At 39.2% G+C, this 24,715-nt stretch overlaps 1 protein-coding gene across 2 annotated transcripts; it reads right to left on the reverse strand.

Annotated features, from left to right (window-relative positions):
• Positions 1-3,387: 3,387 nt before the first annotated feature.
• Positions 3,388-24,409, reverse strand: PRR11 (proline rich 11). 2 transcript variants are annotated; one of them, XM_027870466.1, is made up of 10 exons: positions 24,313-24,409; positions 14,700-14,865; positions 14,071-14,224; positions 13,737-13,859; positions 11,803-12,072; positions 8,867-8,965; positions 8,290-8,402; positions 7,318-7,377; positions 7,126-7,222; positions 3,388-5,083 (listed from the first exon to the last, which is right to left on the reverse strand). In XM_027870466.1, exons 2-10 carry the CDS (start codon positions 14,858-14,860, stop codon positions 5,021-5,023), a joined length of 1,140 nt encoding a protein of 379 aa, XP_027726267.1. In that variant the 5' UTR covers positions 14,861-14,865; positions 24,313-24,409; the 3' UTR covers positions 3,388-5,020. The 2 variants fall into 2 exon arrangements, with proteins under 2 accessions (XP_027726267.1, XP_027726269.1); XM_027870468.1 differs by having other exon boundaries at positions 14,700-14,862; positions 24,313-24,378.
• Between the last annotated feature and the right edge of the window lie 306 nt (positions 24,410-24,715).

Consider the following 24,715-nt stretch of genomic DNA (forward strand, 5'->3'; position numbering starts at 1 on the left):
GATGCCCCGCCGCTCGCCTGCTCCTTCCGGTGCCGGTCCGCCCTGGACACCCTTCCGGCACCCAGAGTGCTGTCAACCCTACTTCCGGTCCGTCCTCCATTGACCTCCCCAGCTGCTCTTTATCACCTATTTTCTTCCTTTTTTTTTTTTCTTTTTTTTTTTTTTATTAAAAATGCCCCAACTTCTGCGTTGAGGATTTCTGTTCCCTTTCATTCGCCTTTCGGCTGTCAATTAGGGAAGCCCATTTCCCCTCCTGGACTGCTGGGAATGTGACTGTGACCATTCATTCCCGGGGAGTTTGCCTTAGTTAATCTCTATCCTAAACCAAGAAAAGCAGCCTTTGGGAGAAATGATGGTGATGATGATGGAGATGAAGATGATAACGATGATGAAGATGACGCTTAGAGCTAATTTTAGTTTACAAAGCATTACCCACATTATACTAACAGCTAAAATTTATATAGTGCTTACTATGCGCCAGGCACTGTACTAAGCGCTTTGCAAATATTTGTCTCATTCGACCCTCCAAACAACCCTGGAAGCTAGGTGTTATTATCCACTTTTTACAGATGAGGAAACTGAGGCAAACAGACATTAACTGATTTGCCCAAGGCCACACTGCTAGTAAGTGTCTAAAAGTGTTTGAATACTGGTCCTCCCTTTTCCAGGCCCATCTCTGTCCACAACGACCCTGTGAGGTAGGTGTTATTATCCCCGTTTGTCCCCAAAAGGACAAACTGACTTGTCCTGACACACAGCTAGCCTCAATAAGATGGAGATGGAGTGTCATTTTTGAAAAACAGCAAGTAGACCTATTGTTGCTAGATCCTAGAATGTGTGGAGAGGTATAATATGCAAAAATATTGAAAAGGTAGGAAAGGGCCAAGTTAAAAATGCCAAATAGGGGACTTCATATTTGATACTAGAGGTAGAAGGGAGCCACTGGAGTTTAAATAGGGATTGAAATGGTCAGATGTGTACTTGAGGGAAATCACATTGGTAATTGAGTCAAGGATGGATTGCATAGGGGAGACTTTAAGCAGAAATACCAATTAGGAAGCTGTTGCAATAATACAGGAAAGAGATAATGTACTTGGGTATACTTGTGTGACAGTAGTTATGTGCATGGAAAGAAGGGGACATATTCAAGAGATGTTGTAAAGATAGAAATGATAAGATTTGACAAAAGATTGATATGTGGGGTGAAGGATAGTAAGAAATTGAAAATGACATTAAGGTTGCAAGCCTGGGTGACAGGGAGAATCATGATGCTCACAACAGAAAAGCTGGGAAGAGGGGAGAATTTGATGGAAAAGATAATGAGTTCTGTTGAGTTTAATAAGCCTGTGGGACATCCAATTCAATATGTCCAAAAGGCAGTTGATGCAGAACTGAACTTTAGGAGAGAGACCAAGGCTAGATATGTAGATCTGGGAATCATCTGCAGAGAGATGATAATTAAATTTATAAGAGCTGATGAAATCACAAAGTGAGGTAGAATAGAGGGAAAAGAGAAAAAGGCCTAAGACAGAGTATCAGGAGACGTCCATGGTTAGTGGGAATGACCTGGATGAAAAAATAGAGCAAAAGAGATTGAAGAACAGTCAGATAGGTAGGAGGAAAACCAGAAGAGAGCAGTGATGAAACCTAAAAAGGAGAGAGTATCGAGGAAAAGATAATCAAAAGTGTCAGAGGTCAGGAATTTAGAAAAGGCTTTAGATATGGCAATTAAGAGATCTTTCTAAAAAAATCATATCTCATTCCACGCTGCTCCCATTAGATTAATAACAAAATTTATTTTTAGAAAATGATTGCTGTAGTGAAAAGAATGCTGGATTTATGTGAACTTGAGCAAATTAGTTAATTTCTCTAAGCCTCAATTTCCTCATCTGCAAAATGCAGGATAATAGGATTACACAGTTAGACATGAAGTAGAGTAGATGAGCTTTCAGGTATCTTCCATCTCTAAATTTATGATCCTATGATTTCCATCAGTTAAGAGATGGAATACACCATTAATATTTAGTGAACATACAGGAAATGTCTAATGATTAATGCCAGGGTAAGGTCATTAACCTAATGTTTAATTCAATTTTTAGCATTCAGGGTGAGTTTTCTAATACAAATAAGGAAACTAGAAGTTTTATTTACTTCTTTGATTGTTTTTCTTCTCTTTCTCCTGCTATGAATGATGGGAGGATTGAAATGTGAAGTCCATATTCTATTCTTTCTGATCATTTAAAAAATTATCTCTTTTTTACCTTAATTCTACCCATTAGAACAAATTTAGAAGTTACCCACTTAAGTTTCCTCAACAAATCTTTACCACAAATTTTTTGTGGTGGCAAAGAATTGGAAATCGAAGGGATGCCCATCAATTGGGAAATGGATAAACACGTTGAGGTATATGATTGTGCTGGAATACTAGTGTGCTAAAAGAAATGATGAGCAGGATAGTTTCAGAAAAACCTGGGAAGACTTAAATGAACTGAAGCAGAGTAAAGAGCAGAACCAGGAGAACATTGTACATAGTAACAGTAATATTGTAAGGATGATCAACTGTGAAAGAGTTAGCTACTCTGATCAAGACAATGATTCAAGACAATTCCAGAGGACCCATGATGAAAAATGTTATCCACTTTCAGAGAGAGAACTGATGAATTCTGAGTACAGATTGAAGCATACTTTATTTACTTTGTGTTTGTGTGTCTTTCCTTTTACAACATGACTAATATAGAAATATGTTTTGTATGATTTCACATGTATAACTGATATATTGCTTGCCTTCTCAATGTATCAGAGGGGGCAGGAGGAAGAGAATTCGGAACTCAAAATTTAAAAAAAAAAGAATGTTAAAATATCTTTTACATGTATTTGGGAAGTATTTAATGAAATAAATTTAAAAAATTTTAAAAATACATATTTAGGCTGTTGCAATACTGCTCAACATTCCTCACATGGGAGACAATGAATTGAATTAAATATCAGTGCTTAACTTGAAATACAACACATTATGCAAAGACCAACATAAGTATTTTACTAGTTTCCAAAATGAAGTAGCAAATACTATGACTGACTTATTTTCAATAGTTACACTTCCAGTCACCTTAATGTACCCAAGTAGGATTCAGGAGGCTGAATTTGATCCTAGAAAATTAAAAGCAATTCATATCAATTATTAATAATAGCCAGTCCTATATCAATTAGTACCTAACCAATGTAGGAAACTTCCCAATGAGATACAGTACTAATGTTTGTAATTTCAAATACCTCTACAATCCTTTGGGTTTTGTTTAAAGCCCTGAAAAAAATGTGTACTACCTCCTTATAATTACAGCATGAATCCTCAGAGTGCAGTATAAGTCAAATAAGGGGAAAAACCAGAGGTCCATCATTTATTATAAAAATTTTATTGTTAAAAATAGCTAAGTGGCCCCAGAATTGTTGGCCTGATTTTGTTATCACTCAATCTTAATAACAAAGCATACACTACATAGTGGTTTTAAGGAGCCCTAGGTTTACAGAATTATGAAAAATACAAAGCAAGCTGTGATAAGAGCTTAGTAAAAGCTAAAAGTAAACCTGGGGAGCATGTAATATTTCTTAATACTGGTATGATGGCAGTAGCAGCTTTACAAATATATAATTTGCATATACCTATATAGTTATCAGATGCCTATAAAACCTTCCCTCTGAATACCTATTATAGAACCTTTTCAATTTTTTGGTAACCAAAGAGGTACAACAGTATTCATCGTTTGTGAATTATCAAGTTATTTGTAAAGTGAACACAGTACAGAGTAGAGCTATTGTAAACTTCATTTATGCCTTGCAAAATACCATTCTGCAACAAGAAATGAACTGTCTTCCTCCAGGAGCATTCCCTTAGTTCTTGACTTTTACAAGAACAGTCAACAGGTTGTTGTTGTTTTTTTCTAGTACATTTCATTTTTGGCATGTGTGTCTTACTATTATTTCTGTATTTACCATTGGGGGTGTTAAAGACACCTGTTTGTGTATCTCAAAAATATGATTGTCTAATAAAGGGCCTAGGTGGAATAGACAGCCTCGGAACTCAGATGGGGATTTCCTAGGGCCATTGTACTTAGACCAAGGTTTGAACATTACTAGATATTTTAGGAAACTTCCTAAACTAGATTTTTGGCTTAGGAACTCTCCAAGGATCCTGTATTTGTCTCATATTACAGTTTTTCCCAGAAAGATAGTAAGCTTATTGAGGTTTTGTGATCCTGTGCTTCCTACCCTTGCTATCCTCACTGCCTCATTCATTGACTGTTGTCCTCATTCTTAAAGTAGCAGATGAATTTCTTGAACAGCCCCAGACCTGGTTTTGTACTTAATGACAGCTCCCTCTGCTCTATAGCTAGAAGTACAAAAGAATGGTCCTTGTGCCCAGAGCCAACTTTAGAGCTCATGCAGCCATTGGGAGGAGGTAGAGTAGAAGAAGCATAGTACTTATTGGGGCTGTCCATGAAACTTCCCCTTGGCTTCTTGAATACAGTATATGAAAAGTAAGGGGCTACTAGGGCATGATGGTGAGCTAGAAATGACTACACAATATAGTGGAAGAAGTGTGTTGTACCTTTTAGGTAGCCATCAGGCTCCTATCTCTTACTTGTTTAGATAAAGATAGGTATGGCTGCAACCGCTATTGTCTATTTATTTGTTGGGTGGCAAATGTAGCAAATACAAATGACTGTTCTTAAAATGAATGAGATCTAAGTCAGTCATTCAAAATATCCTATCATGACAAATTAGAGAAAAGATATGACAGATACTTAATTAAGTGTGATCATCTAGGCAACCAAGGGCAAAAAAACTAATAGGCTATTTAGACATGTTTACTAATTGAAACAAGTAAACAATGTTTAGATCTATATTTTTTGCTGTGTAGACACACAATGGATGAATTATGGGGTTTGGGAATCCTTAAAAATGACATTTGAGTACATCTATTTAATATTTCATCTTCAAACATGATCCATGATTGACATCAATTTTATTCCTCAAAGCTGTTTGCAGAAAGTAATGGAGCTTGGGATGGGCTCTTTGGGTGAGCCAGCTGTGGAAATTAAAACAAAGTACCAATTAGAATTTGATTTATGCTGCTAGATAAAACAGTACTTCTTTAGGAAGAAAGAGATAGTGTCCTAAAACGTATCCAGCTGGCATTAGCAGAATTCACTCATGTTCAGCAGGTTTTAAGATCAACAAGGGGATTTTTGAGAACTCAAAAAGTCACAGGATTTAGAGCTAGACAGAGTCTAAGAGATCAAGTCCACCCCTCACCATTTTACAGATCAAGTAACTGAGGCCCAGATAGGGGAAATAACTTGCCCAAGATCAAACAGCCAGTAGAACTAGGATTCCAGGTCAGGTCCTGCCTCCAAAACCTTTCTACAGCACCATGCTATATCACAATCTGCTATTGAATTCCTAATGACTAAATGACCCATTTAACTGATCCCATCTAAAAAAGTCATTATATAATCAGATCTTAGCTTCAAAAAGTCTTCTTTTATCAGTGTTTGCTTACTATGCAGCTGATTAAACTCTTATGACTGGAACAAGTGATTTTTAGTAATCTTAGGTAAAAGAGATAGGATCTCTATCATATATATCTAATAAAATGAAAATAATCCTTTGGGGGAAAAAACTACCATGATTTACTTCTAAGACCATATTCATGGATAATTTCTAGAGAACGAGGATTGTTTTAAGAGACAATAGGCAAGATGTTTTATCTCTGGGATATCTCTGGACTCATCTCCGCTACTTTTTTTTCTAAAACCAATTTGTTTTGTTTGGATAAAGACTGACAAGGACAAGAATGTCCTAAAAGCCTCAGTGCAGTTTTAAGTTTTAAGCTACTAAAGTTTACAACTGTACGCAGACTTTTGGGACACTCTGTATTTGCACAAACATTTATGCATCATTTATATCTTACTTGAATGATTTGTTCCATTCTCTAACTTTCCCTAAGCCTTCTTAGGTGAAAATGATCTCTTTACCATCAGATTTCTTATAGCACTCTTCTCTCAGCATCCTTCACACTTTTCAGTCTCCATTGTATCAAAACTGCTAATGAAATCCCTATGGAAATTATTTTGTACATATTTTGTATTTTATTTTCTATGTACATGTAAGTTCCTCAAAGGCAGAGATCTGGTTTTTTTTTTGTCTTTGTATCGACCACGCCTAGGTAGATAATAGGCATTTAATAAATGCTGCTTGAAGTTATTTGTCCTCCCTCCGTCCTACCTTAGAAGCCACTATGTGGTGCAGTGCATAGACTGTGGAGCCTACAGTCAAGAAAATTCATCTTCCTGAGTTCAAATTTGGCTCCAAATACTTACTAGCTGTGTGACCCTGGGTAAATCACTAACCCTGTTTGCCTCAGTTCCTCATCTGTAAAATGATTTGGAGAAGGCAATGGCAAACCAATTCAGTATCTTTGCCAAGAAAACCCCAATGGGATCACAAAGAGTCAAACACAAATACACAATCATCATCACCCTTTATACTATAAGATCTTTAAGAGCAAGGCCCATGTATGTCATTATACTCTCTGTATCCTTAAAACCTAGTACAATGTCTTACACCTAATACCAGTCAATCCACAAGCATTATTAAGTGCTTACTGTGTGTGAGGCATGTTGCTGAGTGCTGGGGAGATTTTAAAAAAGGCAAAAAACAATCTTTGCCTTCAAGGACCTTACTTTTTAATAGAGTAGACATCATGTACATAACTAACAGCTATTAAGTGTCAGAGGCAAGAACTGAAATTAGACCTTCTTGACTCAAAGTCCAGCACTCACAGTGGGCACATCATGAGCATTGGCTGAAATGAATATTTAAGTTGTTCTATTCCTATTCTCCTGAATTTCTTTCTTTTTTTGGGGGGGGAGGTTATTTTATTCAATAGGTATTTACTGAGTATTTATTGTGTACCTCCTTCTTACTGACCATCTGAAGACATGAAAATCCTACATAGGGGCCTAGAGGTTGGCAAAGGTACTGTTTGGAAAATGCTCAATGGATTATAAATCTAAGGAAATGAGTTTAATAGAAAAGGGGGAAGAATGAACATTTCCAAAAGCTTGCCTGAAACTTTCGACGTAAGGCCTTGGTCATTATTGGGGTCAACCCTGTTCCAGTTTCCATATTTTCTTTATTGATGAGAGGGGTTCCTCCTGGGCTCCTGCAAAGGAAAAGTATTGAAAACATTAAAAGCTATTTTTTAATCTGCTTTTCATATGTATTTAAAATGCATAAAGAAATAATGAGGTATGTTACCTATCTATGTTGACTTTCCTAAGAAGTTTCCTCAGATCCACTTGGCCTTTTCTGGGAGTGCTGGTAAAATAAAGTCTTAGTGGTTAGGGTCTAATAAATTGTGTCCAAAATAATTTTTTCTTCTGCCTTTTGTAGAACAACTTTTTCAAAAATGTGGTGCTTTTTGTTATTAAAAAAGTAACAATTTGCTGGGAAAACTGGAAAGCAGTCTGGCAGAAATTAGGCTTAGACCAACACCTTACACCACAACACCACAGTACATTCTAAATGATACATGACCGTAATATTAAAGATCACACTCTAAAAAAATTAGAAGAGAAACAGATCATATACCTCTTACAACTATGGGTAAGGATATATTCTTAACTAAACAAGAGATAGAGGCAATCACAAGAGATAAGACAGATAACTTTGATGCCTTGAAATTGAAAAGCTTCTGCACAGACAATATTAGTGTATATAGGATAAGAAGGGAAGTGGTCAACTGGGAAAAATCTTTGTATTAAATTTCTCTGATAAGGATTTGACATCCAAGATATGTAAACAACTAATAAACACAAATGAGACTAATAGCCATTTCCCAATAGATAAATGGTCAAAGGATATAAACAAAGAGTTCTCAAAAGAACTGCAAAGTATTCACAACTACATGAAGCAAATATTCCAAATCACTAATAACAAAAGAAATGCAAATCAAAACAACCCTTATGTTTCACTACACATTCTGCAAATTGGCAAAAAATATGGCAACAATCAATGTTGGAGGGGTTGTGGAAAGATAGGCATACTAATACATTGTGGTGGCGCTGTAAAGTTGTACAACCATTTTGGAAAGCAATTTGGATAAGTAAATAAAGTGATTAAAATGTACATATCCTTTGAACCAGAGATTTCATTACTGGGCTTATATCCCAAAGAAGCCATTGATTAGAAGAAAAAAAAATAACAATATAAAATTGCCCAGGTTCTTACAATATCACATTTGTGATGTGAGTTGCTGGAAATTTGGACTGAGGTTTCAGGGAGATACTCTGAAGATCAGAGACTGTAACCAGTGGCTTTCGTTCCTTCGGTGATGACAGAATCTTCAAATGCAAAAGGAAAAATTACCATCAACATGTTGAAAGATAATCTTGCTAATTTTAAATATATCAGAACAAAATTGTCATTGTAGATCTATTCTGTATGAGGTGCATCAATTACCTCACTAATCAATTTTTACCCCATGCCTGAATGTAGAGCAGTGCAGCTTTGGTCATTTCAGCACAATCAATCTAATACTTGATGGATAAAATTGTATTTTAAGTTAGTATGTTAACTAAATAGTTTCTATGAAGAGATTCAGACTACTGAGATTAAACACAAAATACTTTTCCCTTGATGCCTTCAACGGATAAGGAAAGCTTGGTTGATTTTTAATCCAGTGACGGCTGGATTGAGAGCAGAAGCTGTGTGTGTGTGTGTGTGTGTGTGTGTGTGTGTGTGTGTGTGTGTGTGTGTGTGTGTGTGTGGAAAGAGGGGGCGGTACATGTGGTCTCTGCTACTTTACCTTACTCCTATGGGTAGAACTCTGTGTCTTCTTTAACTTCACAGTAAGCAGATCTTTAACAGTTATATGCATGGGCACATCTTGTTTTAATGGTGCAGCCTAAAAACACAAGTAAAGGGGCTGATTTGCCAAAAACAAGTAGAAGCCATACGCAGATGGTTTTTTAGGACTGTGTCACATCTCAGTAGCAAGACGGAAGCAGGAGTTCATGTTAATTCTGAGGCTAACAGGGTTAGTGATTTATCCAGGGTCACACAGCTGCTTGACCAAGGATGAGATGCTCACTTGACTTGATGCCAAAGTGAATGACAGTAAGGCATTTGAAAAGGTACCGATCTGATTCCAAGGCTCCAATGGTAGGTGGAATGCACAGGACAACATTTCCCCAGAAGTCACAAGAAAAAAAGTAGCTGGAGGCTAGAGCCATAATTCTGATCATTCCAATCAAATCTGGGATTTTGCCTCAATTATCTAGGAAACTGCCTGCATTGTCTCTATAGCACACTGTGTCACAACAATGACAGGCATTTGACCCAGAGAAGCATCTGAGGTCACAGTAAACCAAGAACATTTGCAATTAGGAAGCAGCGGATTGAATAGGAATCACTGAGCAATGGTTAGAAAGTGAGAGACACAAAGACACAGAAAGAGAGAGGGAGGGAAAGAGAAAGAGAGAGAGAGACAGGAGGAGATGGGGAGAGATGGAAAGACAGTGAGAGAAAGAGAAGGAGGGAGAGAGAGAGAAAAAAAGAAAGGGAGAGGGAAAGGGAGGGAGAGAGGTGGGGAGAAAGATACAGAGGTAGGGGAGAGAAAAGGGAAGGAAAGGGAGAGACAGAGAGGGAGAGGAAGAAGGGAGAGGCAGAAAAGGAAGAAACACAGAGAGAGGAGAGAGAGAGAGAGGGAGGAGAAGGTGAAAGGGATAGAGACAGAAGATATGGGATAAGGAGAGAGTGAATCAGTCAGACAGAGAGAGACAGAGAAAAGGGGGAAAGGAGAAAGAGGGGGGAAAGGGAGAAAGATACAGAGAGACAGAGAGGAGAGAGACAGAGAAGGAAAAGAGGAGAGAAAGAAAGAGCGAAAGAGATATAGAGAAGAGGGAAGAAAGAGAGGGAGAGAAGGGGGTGGGAAAGGGAGAGATAGAGAGGGAGGGAGAGTGAGGAGACAGAGAGAGAGGGAGAAGAGGAGAGGGGGTGAGGGAAAAATACAGAGAGAAGAAAGAGAGACAAAGAAGCAAGAGAGATGGAGAGAAATAAAGAGAAAGGAGAGGAAAGACAGAAACAGAGATGGAGAAGGGGGAAGGAAGGGAGGGAGAGAGACAGAAGGAGAAGGGGAGAGGGGGGAAGGAGGGGAAAAAATCAAGTAAATTCTATTTTATTCCCATAATACAGACACATAATTAGAAAATAAAGAGTGGAAAGAAGAAGTATCCTAGAACAAAAACCAGAAGAAAAACAGTTTCTGTCTTTGTAGACTTTGCTGGATCTCCCCCAACTGTTTTCTTATACAAGAAGCTGGGAAGCCCCAAATAGGTTATGTTGTGTTTCAGAAGGGTTTCAAACTCAGAATGAATTTTCCTAAGGAATAAAAATCACAAATGATGGCTTGGTTCTAAGGCTATTAATTCAAAGCCATTTAACCCATAATGTGCTAGCTAGATTACAGAAGTGACAGAATTAGCTTGAATCCATTGGGGTCACCACTAGGTAAAACTTTAAAAGGGCATTTCCAATCAAAGGATCATAGACTTAGAGCTGCAAGACTAGAGACTATCTAGTCCAATCTCCTCATTTTACAAATAAGTAAACTGAGGCCAGAGAAGTTAAGTGACTTTCTCAGGGTTATATCTATTAGTAATCATCAGAGGTGAGATTTGAACCCAGGCCATCTGACTGCTGATTCAGTGTTCTTTCCACTGTACAAGCACTGTGCTAGGCAATGTGGGAATATAAAAATCAGTAGGATACAATCCCTAACCTTAAGGAACTTACATTCTAGCAGATGATACCTTAATTTCTACAGCCCCTTAAAAAAAATTTTCACACAATTCTTTCCTCTCTGTAGGGAGGTGGGACTACAGATGTGGAACGTTGTATACACTGCCAAAAAAAGTGAAGAATAAAGTGAATGTGTCTTATAACTGTTTTTCCTTGTTATGATGGAGAGTTTCATTGGGAGGGAAGAATATATTGGAGAATACCAATTTTTTTAAAGTATCAATAAAACATTAACAAATTTATAAAGACTTCTTACATACATTATCTCATTTGATCAATAGAATCCTGAAAGGTAAATAAAGCAGATGTTGTCATTTGATAAATGGGGAAAAAGGGAGAGAAAGACTAAATTATTAGTTTTAGGTCACAAATGACAGAACTAGGCCTAGAACTCATTTCTAGTCATGAAAATTCAATTTCCAATATAGTAATCATTATACTATGCCACACTACCTCTGAACAGTCTATTTGGCTCGACAGCTAAGTCACTATGGTGAAGGAGGGTACATCAGATTATCATAGCTTGACAACATTTATTCCTTAATATCTAGCTCTCTTTATTCCCACTCTGTCATTACCTGGCAAAAGTCCAATATTAATTTGGTTCTTAAGTGGGCTTTTCTCCTGGGGAGAGAATGTAGGAACCAATCAACAGAATTATTCCATTCGACTCTGCAGTTCTGTTTCTCCAGGTATAAATAAATTGGCATTTTGGTTTGTAAGGGCAAGAAACATGTGGATCAAAACTTCAGGGTGTGTGATCACCTCTAAATAGACACTGAAAAAATCAAGTTCCTGAATCCAAAAAGCTAGAGAATCTTGAACCAAGAGTAAGCTCTCCAAAAAAGGTGTTGTCCTTTGTGACCCGCCCAAAAGAGTTAGCATGAATCACACCAGTAACCACTGCTGGGAAAAACAGAAATCACTGTCATTGCCTCCTACCTGAAGTATTTTGGTACTATCGGCTTTTTTGAGCAACAAAGGTGCTGAGTGGAGTGGAAGAGGGAGAGGCGGTGGAGGTGGTAGAGGGGGTGGAGGAGGTGGGGGAGGAAGAGGAGGAAGGAGAACCACAGGCTTCAGTGTCACAGGTGGGAGTATGGATGCTAATTCTCTGACAGTGGTTTGAGCTTGAGCAAGATCCTCTGGAAGTTGAGTCCTCAAGTGACATGTTTTATGGCAATCCTGGCAAGAAGGACGCTCGGAGGTAGAGGTCTGAGAGATCAGAAAGAAAAAGAGGTTAAATGTAATAATAATAATAATAACAATAACAATAATATAATAGCTAGAATTAACATAGCACTTGTGATGTGCCAGGTACTGTTTGAAGTGCTTTATAAATATTATCTCATTTTATTTGGCAAGTGAATGGCACATTGGTCTAATTTGAGGCTTTGATTAAAGTCTCAAGAATGGCTATTAGCAGACATGGCTTAACCCATTAATTATGCATTTAGTGCTGAGATGGTTAAATGCCCAAGTGAAGCTAATCATTTAACTATATCTAATAAAATTTTAACCAGGATGGGTAGGACAAAGAGCCAGGGAATGGTTTCAAAGAGATGTCATGTGGCCCCTTGTTAGAGAACCAGAAAACATTAAAGCTGAAAGGGAAGCCTAGACATCATCTGGTTCCACCCCCTCGTTTTAGAGATGTGCTATTTTCAGTTCCAATTAAAAATTCTGGGAACTGTGGTCGGACAGCAGAGGCTTCCCTCAGGTCAATGAGTGCAAATTATTTATTTGTCAGACTGACACTGAGACCAGGACTGTCTCTGACTGGGGCTTGAGGCCCGGAGGCAATTCTAGAGATAGACCCTCCAGAACTCCCTCCTTCTCTTGCAATTTATTTATGCATGAAATTAAGTTAAAATGAAAATCATGCGCAGGCTTGAAAGGAAAAAAATCACAAAAGAGCATTTTTGGGAGTATGTGAAGACAGGCAGTCCCAAAACACAGAAAATATCCATAGCAGCACTTTTTATGGAATAAAACTGTAACAAGAGTTAGCACCCATCAATTGGGGAATGGCTGAACAAATCATAGAATATGAATGAAATAGAACATTATTATCCTGTAAGGATTGTTGAACACAAAGAATTCAAACAAACTGAGGAAGTTGTATGAACCAGTACAAAGGAAAATGAGCAGGTCCAGGAGAACAATTTACATGTAAAGGCGAATATCAAAAGGCTTCACAATTTTCATCAATCCAGTGACTGATGGTAAAACACATTTCCTCAATCACAGTAGGCACTTAATAAATGTTTGTGGTTGTTGACTGACTGAGGTTAGTCACACCTCCTCCCTTTCAGCAGGAGAGCTAAGTCTCATCTGCTTGAAAATCGATTACATATGGACTGATTGTCCAACTGCCTCTTTGAGGCACTGCCCAATCATTAGCCATACTGTCAACAGGCATGGCTGTGATTTGGAAATTATAGGATAGAAATTGATTTGTAAGACTTAATAACTGATCAATGCCATGGCCAACCATGATTCCAGAGGACCGAAGATAAAGGATACAACCCACCACCTGACAGAGAAGGGATGGGCTAAATATGCAGTAGACACATTTTGGGGCATTGCCAATATGGGTCTTTGTATTGTTTGACTGTGCATATTACTTACAAAGGTTTTACTTTTGTTTTGCTTTTTTCTTCCAATGGGGGGTGGGGTAGGGAAGAAAAAAATAAATGTTTATTAAATTAAAAAAAAAAGATGGAAATTGAACTAGATTACTTACTCTGAATAGAATATCTTCTGTGGGTATAGCTATGTATTGATATTCTCCATTACCTAAAATCTGGAGGGGACAATAGCTCTAATTCTGCAAACAACCAGCAGAAATTTTGTCTTAGATATGTCTTGTTACTGACCTTCAGTGTTTCCTGGAGCTTGCAGAATTCATTTTCCAGCTTGTCAACCTGCTGTCTGATCATGCTGAGTTCCCGGAAGTAGATACGGGATGGAAATAGGAGGTCTTTCAACATCTCTAAATTCTGAAGTTCAGAAAGAAAGAAGCCTGAATAATGCAGCCAAAAGTAAAACTAGACAATAGCCTGACATATTGAATGTTATACTGCAACTGAATGCCCTTAAAACTTCACAGCTCATATTGTGATCTCATATGATTAAGATCTCAGAGGATCATTTACCTGAATACACAAATATAGGGAAAACTAGGAATGAGCCAGTCAAAATCATACATACCTGTGTAATATTGCTCTGGCAACAGCAATAGAAAGACCACAACTTCTCTGCTAGGAATGTCATTAGATTTTTCATGCTGGAAAATGTTTTGCTCCAGGCTAATGTTGGACAAATTTGACCACAACATGAGTTTGTGGGAGAGGCATCTATCATCCTATAGGGTGAAAAAAAGGAAACCGAAAGCTATGCTGCCAGAACTGCCCCCTAACCCAAGGAAGCCTCATCATACAGCAAGAATGATGGGTGCAGAGTGCCAGCGCTGGGCCCTTCCTCTACAGGTAAAAAGACAGATACCATTATCTGTACATGGCAATGGAATAGGCACAGAGGCTGTCTCAAGGGGACAGGGGGGATGCTGGGGAGGACAAAGGAGAAGAGATGTACTTCATTTTAGAAGGCTCACCTATCCCTCCCAAAATTGTCTTTAAGCTGAGAGTGCATCCTTTCTCCCATCTTATACATGTCAGCTTTATTCTCTCTCTATCCATGCCCCACCCCCCAAGCAGGTTTATCCAATCCCACTGACTAGCAGAGTTAGACTGAAAGCCTTGAACTTTGGCCATTCTCCTAAGTAAAACAAAATTCTAACTAAATACCTATAATTTCCTCTACCCTGCACCAGGGCTTACCTCTCAGGTGGAGGCAGAGTTGGAGGTGAAGAAGGACAGGAATGAGGGGAAGGAGGAAGAAGTGATGGAACAGGATCAGAGGGACTAGCTTTTCTGTTTTTGATGAACATTTTGGTTCTGGCTCTCAACTTCCTTCTTCTTCGGTATTTGTGCTTGGTCATTCCTTCTGTGGAAAAACCGTAGACGGAGATTTCAACTCTTGGTTAGCAGGGGAAGGAGAGGAGGAGGAAAGTGCTGGCTCTTTTGGTCTCTAATCTTGCTTGTGTAGCTTTTATTTACCTCTCCAAGTGGACTTCACCCCTCTGACTTCTCCCCACTGTGCCTTTAGGTTCAGAAGGACTTAGGTCTTTTATGCCCAGAATTCCCACCTCAGGCCTCCTCTGTCAGTCTTGACTGCTGATTGCCTCAACTGTTTATAGCTAGACCTGACTCTAGCCACACTCCCCTTCAGTCCCTGCACTTAAATCTGCTACACTGTTCTGTGGATCATGTTCTCTCTTTCCAGCTCGGAAACCCTAATCAAGCCAACTTTGTCATTGCTTCAGGAAAGAGTCTGTCGATCTATTCCCCTAAACTCTCTACTCAACAGCTTCATAACTTTCCAGACTAAAATATCCTTCAGGGTCAACACTCCTCTATATGTGTGGCCTCTCTCTATTAGAATGTAAGCTCCTTGAGGGCAGGGACTGTCATGCTTTTTGTATTTGTATCCCAAATGCATTTATGTTGTTGTTCAGTCATGTCTGATTCTTCATGACCCCATCTGGGGAGCTTTCTTGGCAAAGATACTGGAGTGATTTGCTATTTCCTTCTCCAGCTCATTTTACAGATGAGGAAACTGAGGCAAATATGGTAAAGTGACTTGCCCAGGGTCACATAGCTAGGAAGTACGTGGGGCCATATTTGAACTCAGAGAGATGAGTTTTCCTGGCTCCAGACCCAGCACTCTATCTACTGTGCCACCTAGCTTCACTTAAGTACTTAATAAATCCTAATTCATTCAAGACTATCCTTTTCATAAACTGAAGAAAATGACAACACTTGGGTTTTAGTCCATGTGCAGAGAAAGTCTTAATTGTATGTTTTTGTTTTTGTTTTTGTTTTTTAGGCAATTGGGGTTAGGTGACTTGCCCAGAGTCACACAGCTAATAAGTGTCAAGTGTTTGGTCTGAGGCCAGATTTGAACTCAGGTCCTCCTGACTTCAGGGCCCGCGCTCTATCCACTGCGTCACCTAACTGCCCCTAATTGTATGGTTACTGATCACCACTTTGTAAATTATAATTCTAATTTGGAACTGTGCAAAGATTTGAATCATCCCAGATCTAAGACTCAGTGTCTTCCCAAAGTTTTGAATAAATTTATTTTAAAATTTCATTTTAAAAGCAATGTGCTTCTTAGAAAACTCCTGGGTTGAAACCCAGGAAATTTACTAAAGAGATTTAAACTCACTACTGCAAAAATACCTTTCAAGGACTGCTAGTTAGAATAACAACTAGAGCAGGAACTGGGGGTCACAATAGACCTGAATTCAAATCTTACCCCAGACATCACTTGGACAAGTCATTTATTCTCTGTCTGTTTTCTCAATTATAAAATGAGGACAATAAAAGCATCTACCTCACAGGGGTTGTCATGAAGATCAAATGAGATAATACATATAAAATGCTCCACTAACCTACATAAATGCTAACTGTTAAAATCTAAGTTCCCAAAGAGTTTTGCTGGGTTTTGCCACAAGTACTTTGCAAACTTTAGAGTGTTGTTGTTGCTGTTGTTAACTACTTATCTTCTAATAACAGGGCAAACCTAAGAGAAGGAAAGAAGTCACTTGGATTTATGAGCAAGTGAGCAGCAGAACTAGAAATAACCGTGCCCATCCCCTCCTGTTCTGACCACAACCCTGGACTCCTTCCCTCCACACTTGTGTTAGAATTGGAACAACCTGATGTTAGACTACATACTTTCATTCTGCCTTTGTTCAGTGGCGGGGCTCCAGGCACTTGGTATGCACCTCTACACTTGGCTCTCCTTTCAGCTGTCTTCTGGCTCACACAGATCTCTGCCAGGGGTTGGGGAACCAGGGAGAGGGCAGGTGCCAAAGGCAGCAATGTGGCAGTGAAGTGGGGTTAGGTGGGGTGGGCATCAACAGCTACTACAGGGTGGGGGTGGGGAGGGAGAAAGAGGCCTGCTTATCGGCATTTTGCTAGGCAACAGAGGGTCAGGCTTAAAATAGTAAACGACCCACCTTGGTTTATTCTCGGAGCCTTGGAAGATGTACTGGAAAGTGGTGTTTGAATTCACTCTCATCTTCAAGGCACAGAGAAAAACTTGAAGCTTGGAGGTGGTTATGAATACCCTTTGGTAGGTTATAAGTACAAGAACAGATGTGACAATTTCCCACCTTCCCTATCCCCACCAGCACATAAACTCTTACTGGAGTAATATTTCCTCTTTGTTCAGGGTTGGGTTTTTTTTTTGTTATTGTTCATTTTTAAACAAGCCTTTTAAGACACACATATATATGTGTGTGTGTATATGTGTGTATATATATATATATATACGCACATATACATATATACATATGCACATATACATACACACAAACACATATATATTCCAGCTTGAAAAGAACAGGGCAATATCATTCTGGCTTGTTAGGTTTTCTTAATAGAAACATTCTGTGTACCCACCCCACTTTGCTCAGGCAGCATTATTTAGTGGCCTGAGTTGGAACCCCTACAGGGTTTACACTGAACAAATGTCATGAGGGAAGGAGGCAGGTAACGTTGGTCAGGGTGGAGGAAGTGATTTTAAGATGAAGAGACCTAAAGTAATTTAAATGAAGCTGGCCATTATCCTCTTTTTTTCCCTTAGGATCATAGATTTTGAATTGGAAGGGACTGAAGGTCCACTAGACAACTTCCCTCCCCTCATTTTACAAATGAAAGCAGAGAGGTTAAGGGAATTGCCAAAAATTCAACAGGTAAATTAATAGCAGAGCCCTCTTCCATGGTTCTAAATCCAGGGCTCTTTTACCACATTATGATGCATGTTATGCTTTGTGGCTCTATTAATTTTTGTGAGTTGTGATTTTAAAAAAAATTTTTTTTCTAATGAAGATCTGCCTACTCTCCCCCCCACCACATTCCCCCATCCTCACTGAGAAAGCAAGAAAAAACAAAATACTCTGTTACAAATATGTAGTGAAGCAAGGCAAATTCCCTCACTGGGCCCTGTCCCAAAAAATGTCTCAATTTGCATTCTGAGCCCATCACCTATTAGGAGGTGGGTAGGCTATTTTATCATGAGTCCTCTGAATCCTAGTTGGTAATTGTGTTGACCAGAATTCTTAATAAAGCTTTTAGAGTTGATTCTCTATAACAATGTTGTTATTATATAAATTGTTCTCTTGGAGAAGCTCTATTTTACTACCTTACACGTATCAAAAGGCAGTGTTGGCAATAAGGCATAGAGAGTAGGCCTCCAAGAACAAAGGCCCAAGGCCAGCCTCCAACATGGCGTGGTCTGCGGCAAGTCTCTTAGCTTTCAGTGCCCCTAGGTAACTCTCAAAGACTCCAAAAGCAGAGTAGGTGCCCTTCTGCGTGGATGGAAGGAATTTCCTCCCTGGGATTTTCCCCACCCCTGTACCTAAGCCAATGAAATCCTGGAAAGGGGAAGGGGAGAGATGTTTCAAGTGATTTGCAACAGAGTAATCCATAAGATATTGTTTCATTTTTCATACAGTAAACCTGTATCAAATTGCTTGCCTTCTCAAGGAGAAGCAAGGGGAGGGAGAGAATTTGAAGCTCAAAAAAAAAAAAACAAAAAAAAATATTGAAAATGTTTTTACACGTAATTGGGAAAAAATAAAAATATTAAATCTTTTTCATACAGTAGAATATGTTACTTAAGGGCAGGGATTATTTCATGTTTGTATTTGTATTCCTGAGATTTAGCACTGTATCTAACTCAGAATGGGTGCTTATTGTTATTTGTCTATAATGAACACATGACTATGTACCTTCATTACTCTTTCTGAATATATGGTATTCATAATTTGTGGATTACAAAGTACTCTTGTTCATGTTTCTGAAAGAAAGCATTTGGAAGCTGTTTAAACCCACCTTACTTATGTACCTGGGTACATATAGGAAATTGGGAGAGCATTTTCAGATGTGGGATGAAATAATTTGAGAACTAAAAGAGATCATCAAATCCCAAGTTTCTTAACCTTTTTGTGACATGGACTCCTTTCTTTTGGTGGGCTGGTGAATCCTATGGACCCCTTCTCAGAATAATGTTTTTAAATGCATAGGAATTATAAAGGAAACCAGTTATATTCAAATACTGTTATCAAATATATACATATATATTTGGTATGTGTGTGTGCACACACACACTATATATATCTATATATCTATATATACATATATATGTTCATAGACCCCAGGTTAAGAACCCCTTATCTAATTCAAGCCCCTTATTTTACACATAAGAACACTGATATAGTGGTTAGGTGAGTTGGCCAAAGCCCATGGCTAAGTAGTGGCAGAACTTATATTAGAAAGAAGGTCCTGTGCTCCAGTCAAAACATTGTAACCTCTTAATCAGGATAGAAAGCATTAACCTACTTTGAAAAAGACTATTGTTATGGGGCACAGGGGATAGCACACTGACCCTGGAGTCAGGAGGACCTGAGTTCAAATCCAGCCTCAAACACTTATTAGCTGTGTGACCCTAGGAATGTCACTTAACCCTGACTGCCACCAAAAAAAATCACACTTATTAGTAACAAAGATGAGAATAGAACCTGTAATTTCATTGGCATAGGGAGCTCCTAATGAAGACCCTTTCCTACCAATGCAGGTTGGTACTTTCTTTATATTTCATCATCTTTGCAAGTTGCCTCAGACACTAACTAAGATGTGAAGTGATAGAGCCAGAATCACTTAAACCATATGAGAATGGGAGCTAGTATGTGTCTGAGGCAGGACTTGATCCCAGTTCGGACTCTCAGACTGTCTCCCTATTATGCTATGTTGTCTCTGAATGTTGTTTATCCTTCATTTTTGGAGAGGACCAATGACACCAAGAGTGATGTCTGGACTCAAAGATGAATTGGGTTTAAGTGAGGCAGAGTTGCACAAAGCCATCAGTCTTACTCTTTTTTCCAGAATCATCAAAGTCCAATGGCAGGACAAAAGTCAGCACCACTGTAAACGGCCTGGGATTCAGTGGATGACCTTGGCTTCTTCCATGTATGACCAAGCTTTAAGTGCTCCACAGTTGCCTTTAAGTGCTTTCAGTTGCCTTCATGGCTATTGCAACAAATTGTTCCTATCCAGCCATTCTGCCAGGGAAAGTCTTCCATGTTTAGGGCAGACACCCCCTAACTCACAGCTGGGTTTGAGGCCTGTTATTTACCCTCAACCCAGTTTAGCCCTTCTGCCATTCTGCCAAGACAGTTTACTGGGGTGTGGTCACTGCACAGGCTACAGCTCATCGGAGCCATAGGTGAGAGTTGAGTGCCAGGTATACATTAAAGGTCGGTGAGCAGCCCTGAAAAGGGCTGGGCAAGTCCTCATACCAGAGGTGCTACATCCCCTCCCTAAATAGTAACATCAGCTAAAATTTATATAGAACTTTCTTTTTCAATCACTGAGTGGTCACAGTTGTTTCAAAAGTAAAAGATGAAAGTCCCACTCTTTACAAGGCAGAACACTCAACAGAATAAGATTTGTTTTTAAACCAACTACTAATTGGCCCAAACCTATAACCCCTGCTCCCAGTGAGACTGAGGCTAGTTTGTTGATTGAGTTTGGAAGTTCTGAGCTGCCCTAGGGCTAAGCCAATCTGATGCTCACACTAAATCCAGCACTTACAGGGAGATCTGCTAGCTGTTGGGGGAGGGGTGGTGCAGGAGGTGGGAAAAGGTACAGGTCAAAGCTTCCACGATGATTAGTAATAGAATGCAGCCTCAGCACTTCTATCCTGAGTGAGATAAGGAGACTGAATCTCAAAAACAAACAAAAACCCAGCTACTCTATTATGTCCTTAGTGTAACTAGGAACTTTGCAGAGTAGCCTTCATACTCAAGGAGTATATTTTTCCAGAAGCATTAAACATTTATATAATTGCCATCTTTTCCAAAATCATTTCATGAACCCATGAGAGACCTGAATCCTACTCATGGGTCAGCTAGGATCCAAATCGATAACCTGGGACAGAAAATCATTGGTTCATGACTCTCAAGAGTACTTTTTTCTCCCATAAAACATTACACAATGAATTATGAATGTCTTTTATTTTGGATAATGTCTGATGCTACAATGCAATTATTTAAACCAGGAACCATACCAGTTAAAGTAATATATATTGTGATCTAGGAACACAGGGAAAGGTTGACAATTTTTATAAATCCTCAATGCAACTTCCTAACAAAAGGTATATATGATTCGATATTGAGGCTCATTCTGTGGTTTGGAAGTAACCAGCGCTTTGGCCTGCTAGCTGTTCCCTGTACCTGACATTCCATCTCCCACCTCCACTCCTTTGCAAAGTGGTCCTCCCCATTGGGGATATACCCCTTTGTTACCTCTCCTCCACAGAATCTCTGACTTCCTTCAAAGCACAGTTCAGATGTCACTTCACACCTAAGAATGTGGTGTGAAGGATGATCCAACAAAAGAGACTGAGAAGTGGTCAGACAGGCAGGAAGCAAGGAGAGAGTAGTGTCACAAAACCCAGAGAGGAGAGAGTATCCAGGAAGAGACAGTGGGTAGCAGTGTCAAATGCAGCAGATAGGTTGAGAACGATTCAGACTAAGGAAAGACCATCAGAAAGAACAATTAAGATATCATTGGTAACTCTGAAGAGAGCAATTTCAGTTGAGTGATGAGGCTGAAAGCCAAGATTGCAAAAGATTGCAAAAGGTTGAAGAGTGAGAAGAGAGGAAGTGGAGGCAGGGAGGGTAGATAACCTTTTTGAGAAGTTTGGCCAAGAAAGGGAGGAGAGATATAGGATGATTGCTTTAGGGAATGATAGTAAGGTCTAATAAAGGCAGCGAGGTGCTGAAGTAAAATGAGTAGCTGGAGTCAGGAAGACCTAAGTTCAAATGCAGCCTCAGATACTTACTAGCTGTGTGACTGGGCAAGTCATTTAACCCTTTTTGCTTCAGTTTCCTCATCTGTAAAATGAGCTGGAGAAGGAAATAGCAAACTGCTCTAGTATTTCTGCCAAGAAAATCTGAAACGGAGTCACAAAGAGTTGAACATAACTGAAACAAATGAACAACAACAAAGGTCTAATAAAGGTTTTTTAAGGTTGGGAAAGGTTTGGGTATATTTGAGGACAATAGTGAGGCAATCAGTTGATAGAAGTTTGAGAGAAGTTAAGGATGTAATCTGCTGGAGAAGATGGTAGAGGATGGAATCAAGTGCACACATAGAGCGGTTGACCTAGTCAAGGGAAAGAGTTACCTCTTTGCCAGATGGGCCGAAAGGAAGAGAAAGTGAGAGATGTCAAGGAAATATGAAATTAGGAGAATGAGAGAAGCTAATGTCAAATGGCCTCAATTTTTTCAGTAAAGAGGCAAGGTCCTTAATTGAGAGAAAAGAGGGAGGAAAAGGTGGGAGGCTTTGAAAAGAGAAGTTTAGAATAGCTTCTGGGGGAGTGAGATAAGGAATCAATTAAAGAAAAGTAAAGGGACAGCCTAGCTGCAGTAAAAGCTCACTTGAGTCTGGATAATTTAAATTTGTAATATACTCAGCAAGTTTGTGGGACTTCCTCTAGGTTCATTCCATGACTTCGAATAGGAGCAGAGAAGGTAGAAGGTTGGAAGAGTAATCTAAGGCTGTGGTTAAAAAGAGGGCAAAGGATTGAAGGGCAGAAGACAATGCAGAGTTGAGGTTGGAGATGGAGGAAAGTGTGGTCAGAGTAGGGTTAATGGTATTCTTTCCACCATAACAGAAAGCATCTGGTTTTATCTAAACTTTATATCTCTCCCAGATTCTAACCTATGTTCTGCAAGCAGCAGGGTCTTAAATGTTTGTAGAATTAAATTAGAAACCTGAGTACATCCCTTTTTTAAAAGGATGTGATTTCCTTGTGGAGAAACACTTTCATTTTTGGCTTTGCATCCCTAGCACTCAGCACTGTGCCTGGCCCATAATAGGCAATTAACAAATGCTTGTTGATTGATTGATACTGTGATATCTTGAAAGTGTTTATTCAAAGTATCTCTACCCAAAACTAAGTCAGAAAGATTGTAATCTGTAGTAGAGGGAGTATTCATTCTAACAGTCCAAAGATAACCAAAGGGGTCCATAGAGAGATTTCAGGGGATCTATGAACTTAGATGGGGAAGAAAATGACATCTTTATTTTCATTAACCACTAACTGAAATTTAGCATTTCCTTCAATTATCAAGGCAAGTATCTATAGTCATCACCAGAGTGCCAAAGGAGTCCATGACAACAGATTAAGAACCCACCTCCACCTTAGGGATTGAAGTGTGTACAAGATTTTATGCTAGGCACATCTTTCAAGATCAAGACAAAACAAGCTGCCTTCAAAAAGCTAACACATTAGTAGGGAATAAATAAGACGTATAAATAACTATGACAGGTGAAATGTAATAAGAGCAAAGGAAGAGTCTAAAAGTGCTATAAGAATTAGGGATATAGGCACTCAAATCTGTGTATCATACACTACATTGCTAATACCACTGAGAGATAGAATGATCCCATAGAAGGCCACCCTGGAAATTAGGGATAGATAACTATGACAGGAGAAATGTGATAAAAGCAAAGGAAGAGTCCAAAGTACTTTAAGAAAGATACCGGCGCCTAATCTGTGTATCATACAATATATTGTTAATATTACTGAAAGGCAGTATGATCAGATAAAAGGTCCCCTTGGAATTAGGAAAACCTAGGTTGAGTCTTACCTTGAATACACATACCGGTTATGCTACTATGGGAAGTCACAATCTCCCAGTCCCACATATAACTCTGAAAGTAGAAGTTATAGATTTGCACTAATGGAAGGAAATCGGTACCCTGAACGGATGAAATCACAGGTCGGGTCGAAACAAAAAAATGTACTAAAACTACTTTCGCTCTGCTACTCATTCCTCTGAAGCACACAGTGCTTATCAGATAAAGCCCCCTTTCACTACCTACAATTAATTTTGTCTTTCAGTTATATTTAATTTAATCTTTTATATTGTGTTGCATTGTTCTCTAACTCTAGGGTGTGTCAGTCTTTTCCTTAGCTCGCCAGTACGCACACGGGAGGCACCTCTGTGGCCTGAATTGCACAGGATACAGCAAAGTGTATGAGACAGGTACCTTATTTTGCTGTGATTGTGCAAAGAGAAACTGAATAGTCCCAAATAATTTGTATCGTGGACGCACGCGTAGAGAGGTGACAGTAGAAGGGAAAGACAAATCCTTCTATTCATGTCTGCAAATTCTGTCTCCAGCAATCCATCCCTCCTCTCCCTTCCCGGCCACCCAAACTAGCCTCCCTCTTGCAAGCATGGAAAAGATGCAAAGCAGCACCTAGCGCCTCGGTCCCGGGAAAAACAAGGGAAGATGTTCCTGCACTTACTAGTATAAGAGCCCCGGGAGGTAAACAGAGTCTGTGCAAGGTCCTCTCAGGCTGAAGCATCTAAGAGAATTCAAAATTAAACCCTTGGCACAGACGGGCCAATCAGAGCCATCATTTCTACTCAATTAACCCTCCTGGTGGGGAAAGAAGAGAAGATATTTCGTGATTGGATGATGCATCTCTACTCCCTGGCCAATCGAAGTAGTGGCGCTTTTTGTACGAATAAGGTTGTAGGGGGGTGTCCCCACCTTCACAAAGCGGCTTATGGAAGCTCTTGTTTGATTGGTTGGGGCTTCTTCCGAGTCTACCACTCAGAAGCTTGATTCTGCTGAAATTCTGCAATAAGATTGAAAGTAGAAAGTAAGAACAACCAATAGAAAAAATACAGAAGGGACCCAATCCT

Source organism: Vombatus ursinus, unplaced genomic scaffold (genome assembly GCF_900497805.2).
Source record: "Vombatus ursinus unplaced genomic scaffold, bare-nosed wombat genome assembly UNPS02014797.1, whole genome shotgun sequence".
Taxonomy (NCBI): domain Eukaryota; kingdom Metazoa; phylum Chordata; class Mammalia; order Diprotodontia; family Vombatidae; genus Vombatus; species Vombatus ursinus.

Bases quoted from the DNA above. Each gene is read 5' to 3' on its own strand.
- PRR11 (XM_027870466.1), bottom strand. From the start codon at position 14,860: ATGACCAAGCACAAATACCGAAGAAGAAGGAAGTTGAGAGCCAGAACC. The intron at 14,225-14,699 runs GTAAGCCCTGGT...TTCACCCTATAG, and splicing joins ACTCTGCCTCCACCTGAGAG to GATGATAGATGCCTCTCCCA. The intron at 5,084-7,125 runs GCAAGCTTTTGG...TAATTTCCACAG, and splicing joins CCTTACGTCGAAAGTTTCAG to CTGGCTCACCCAAAGAGCCC.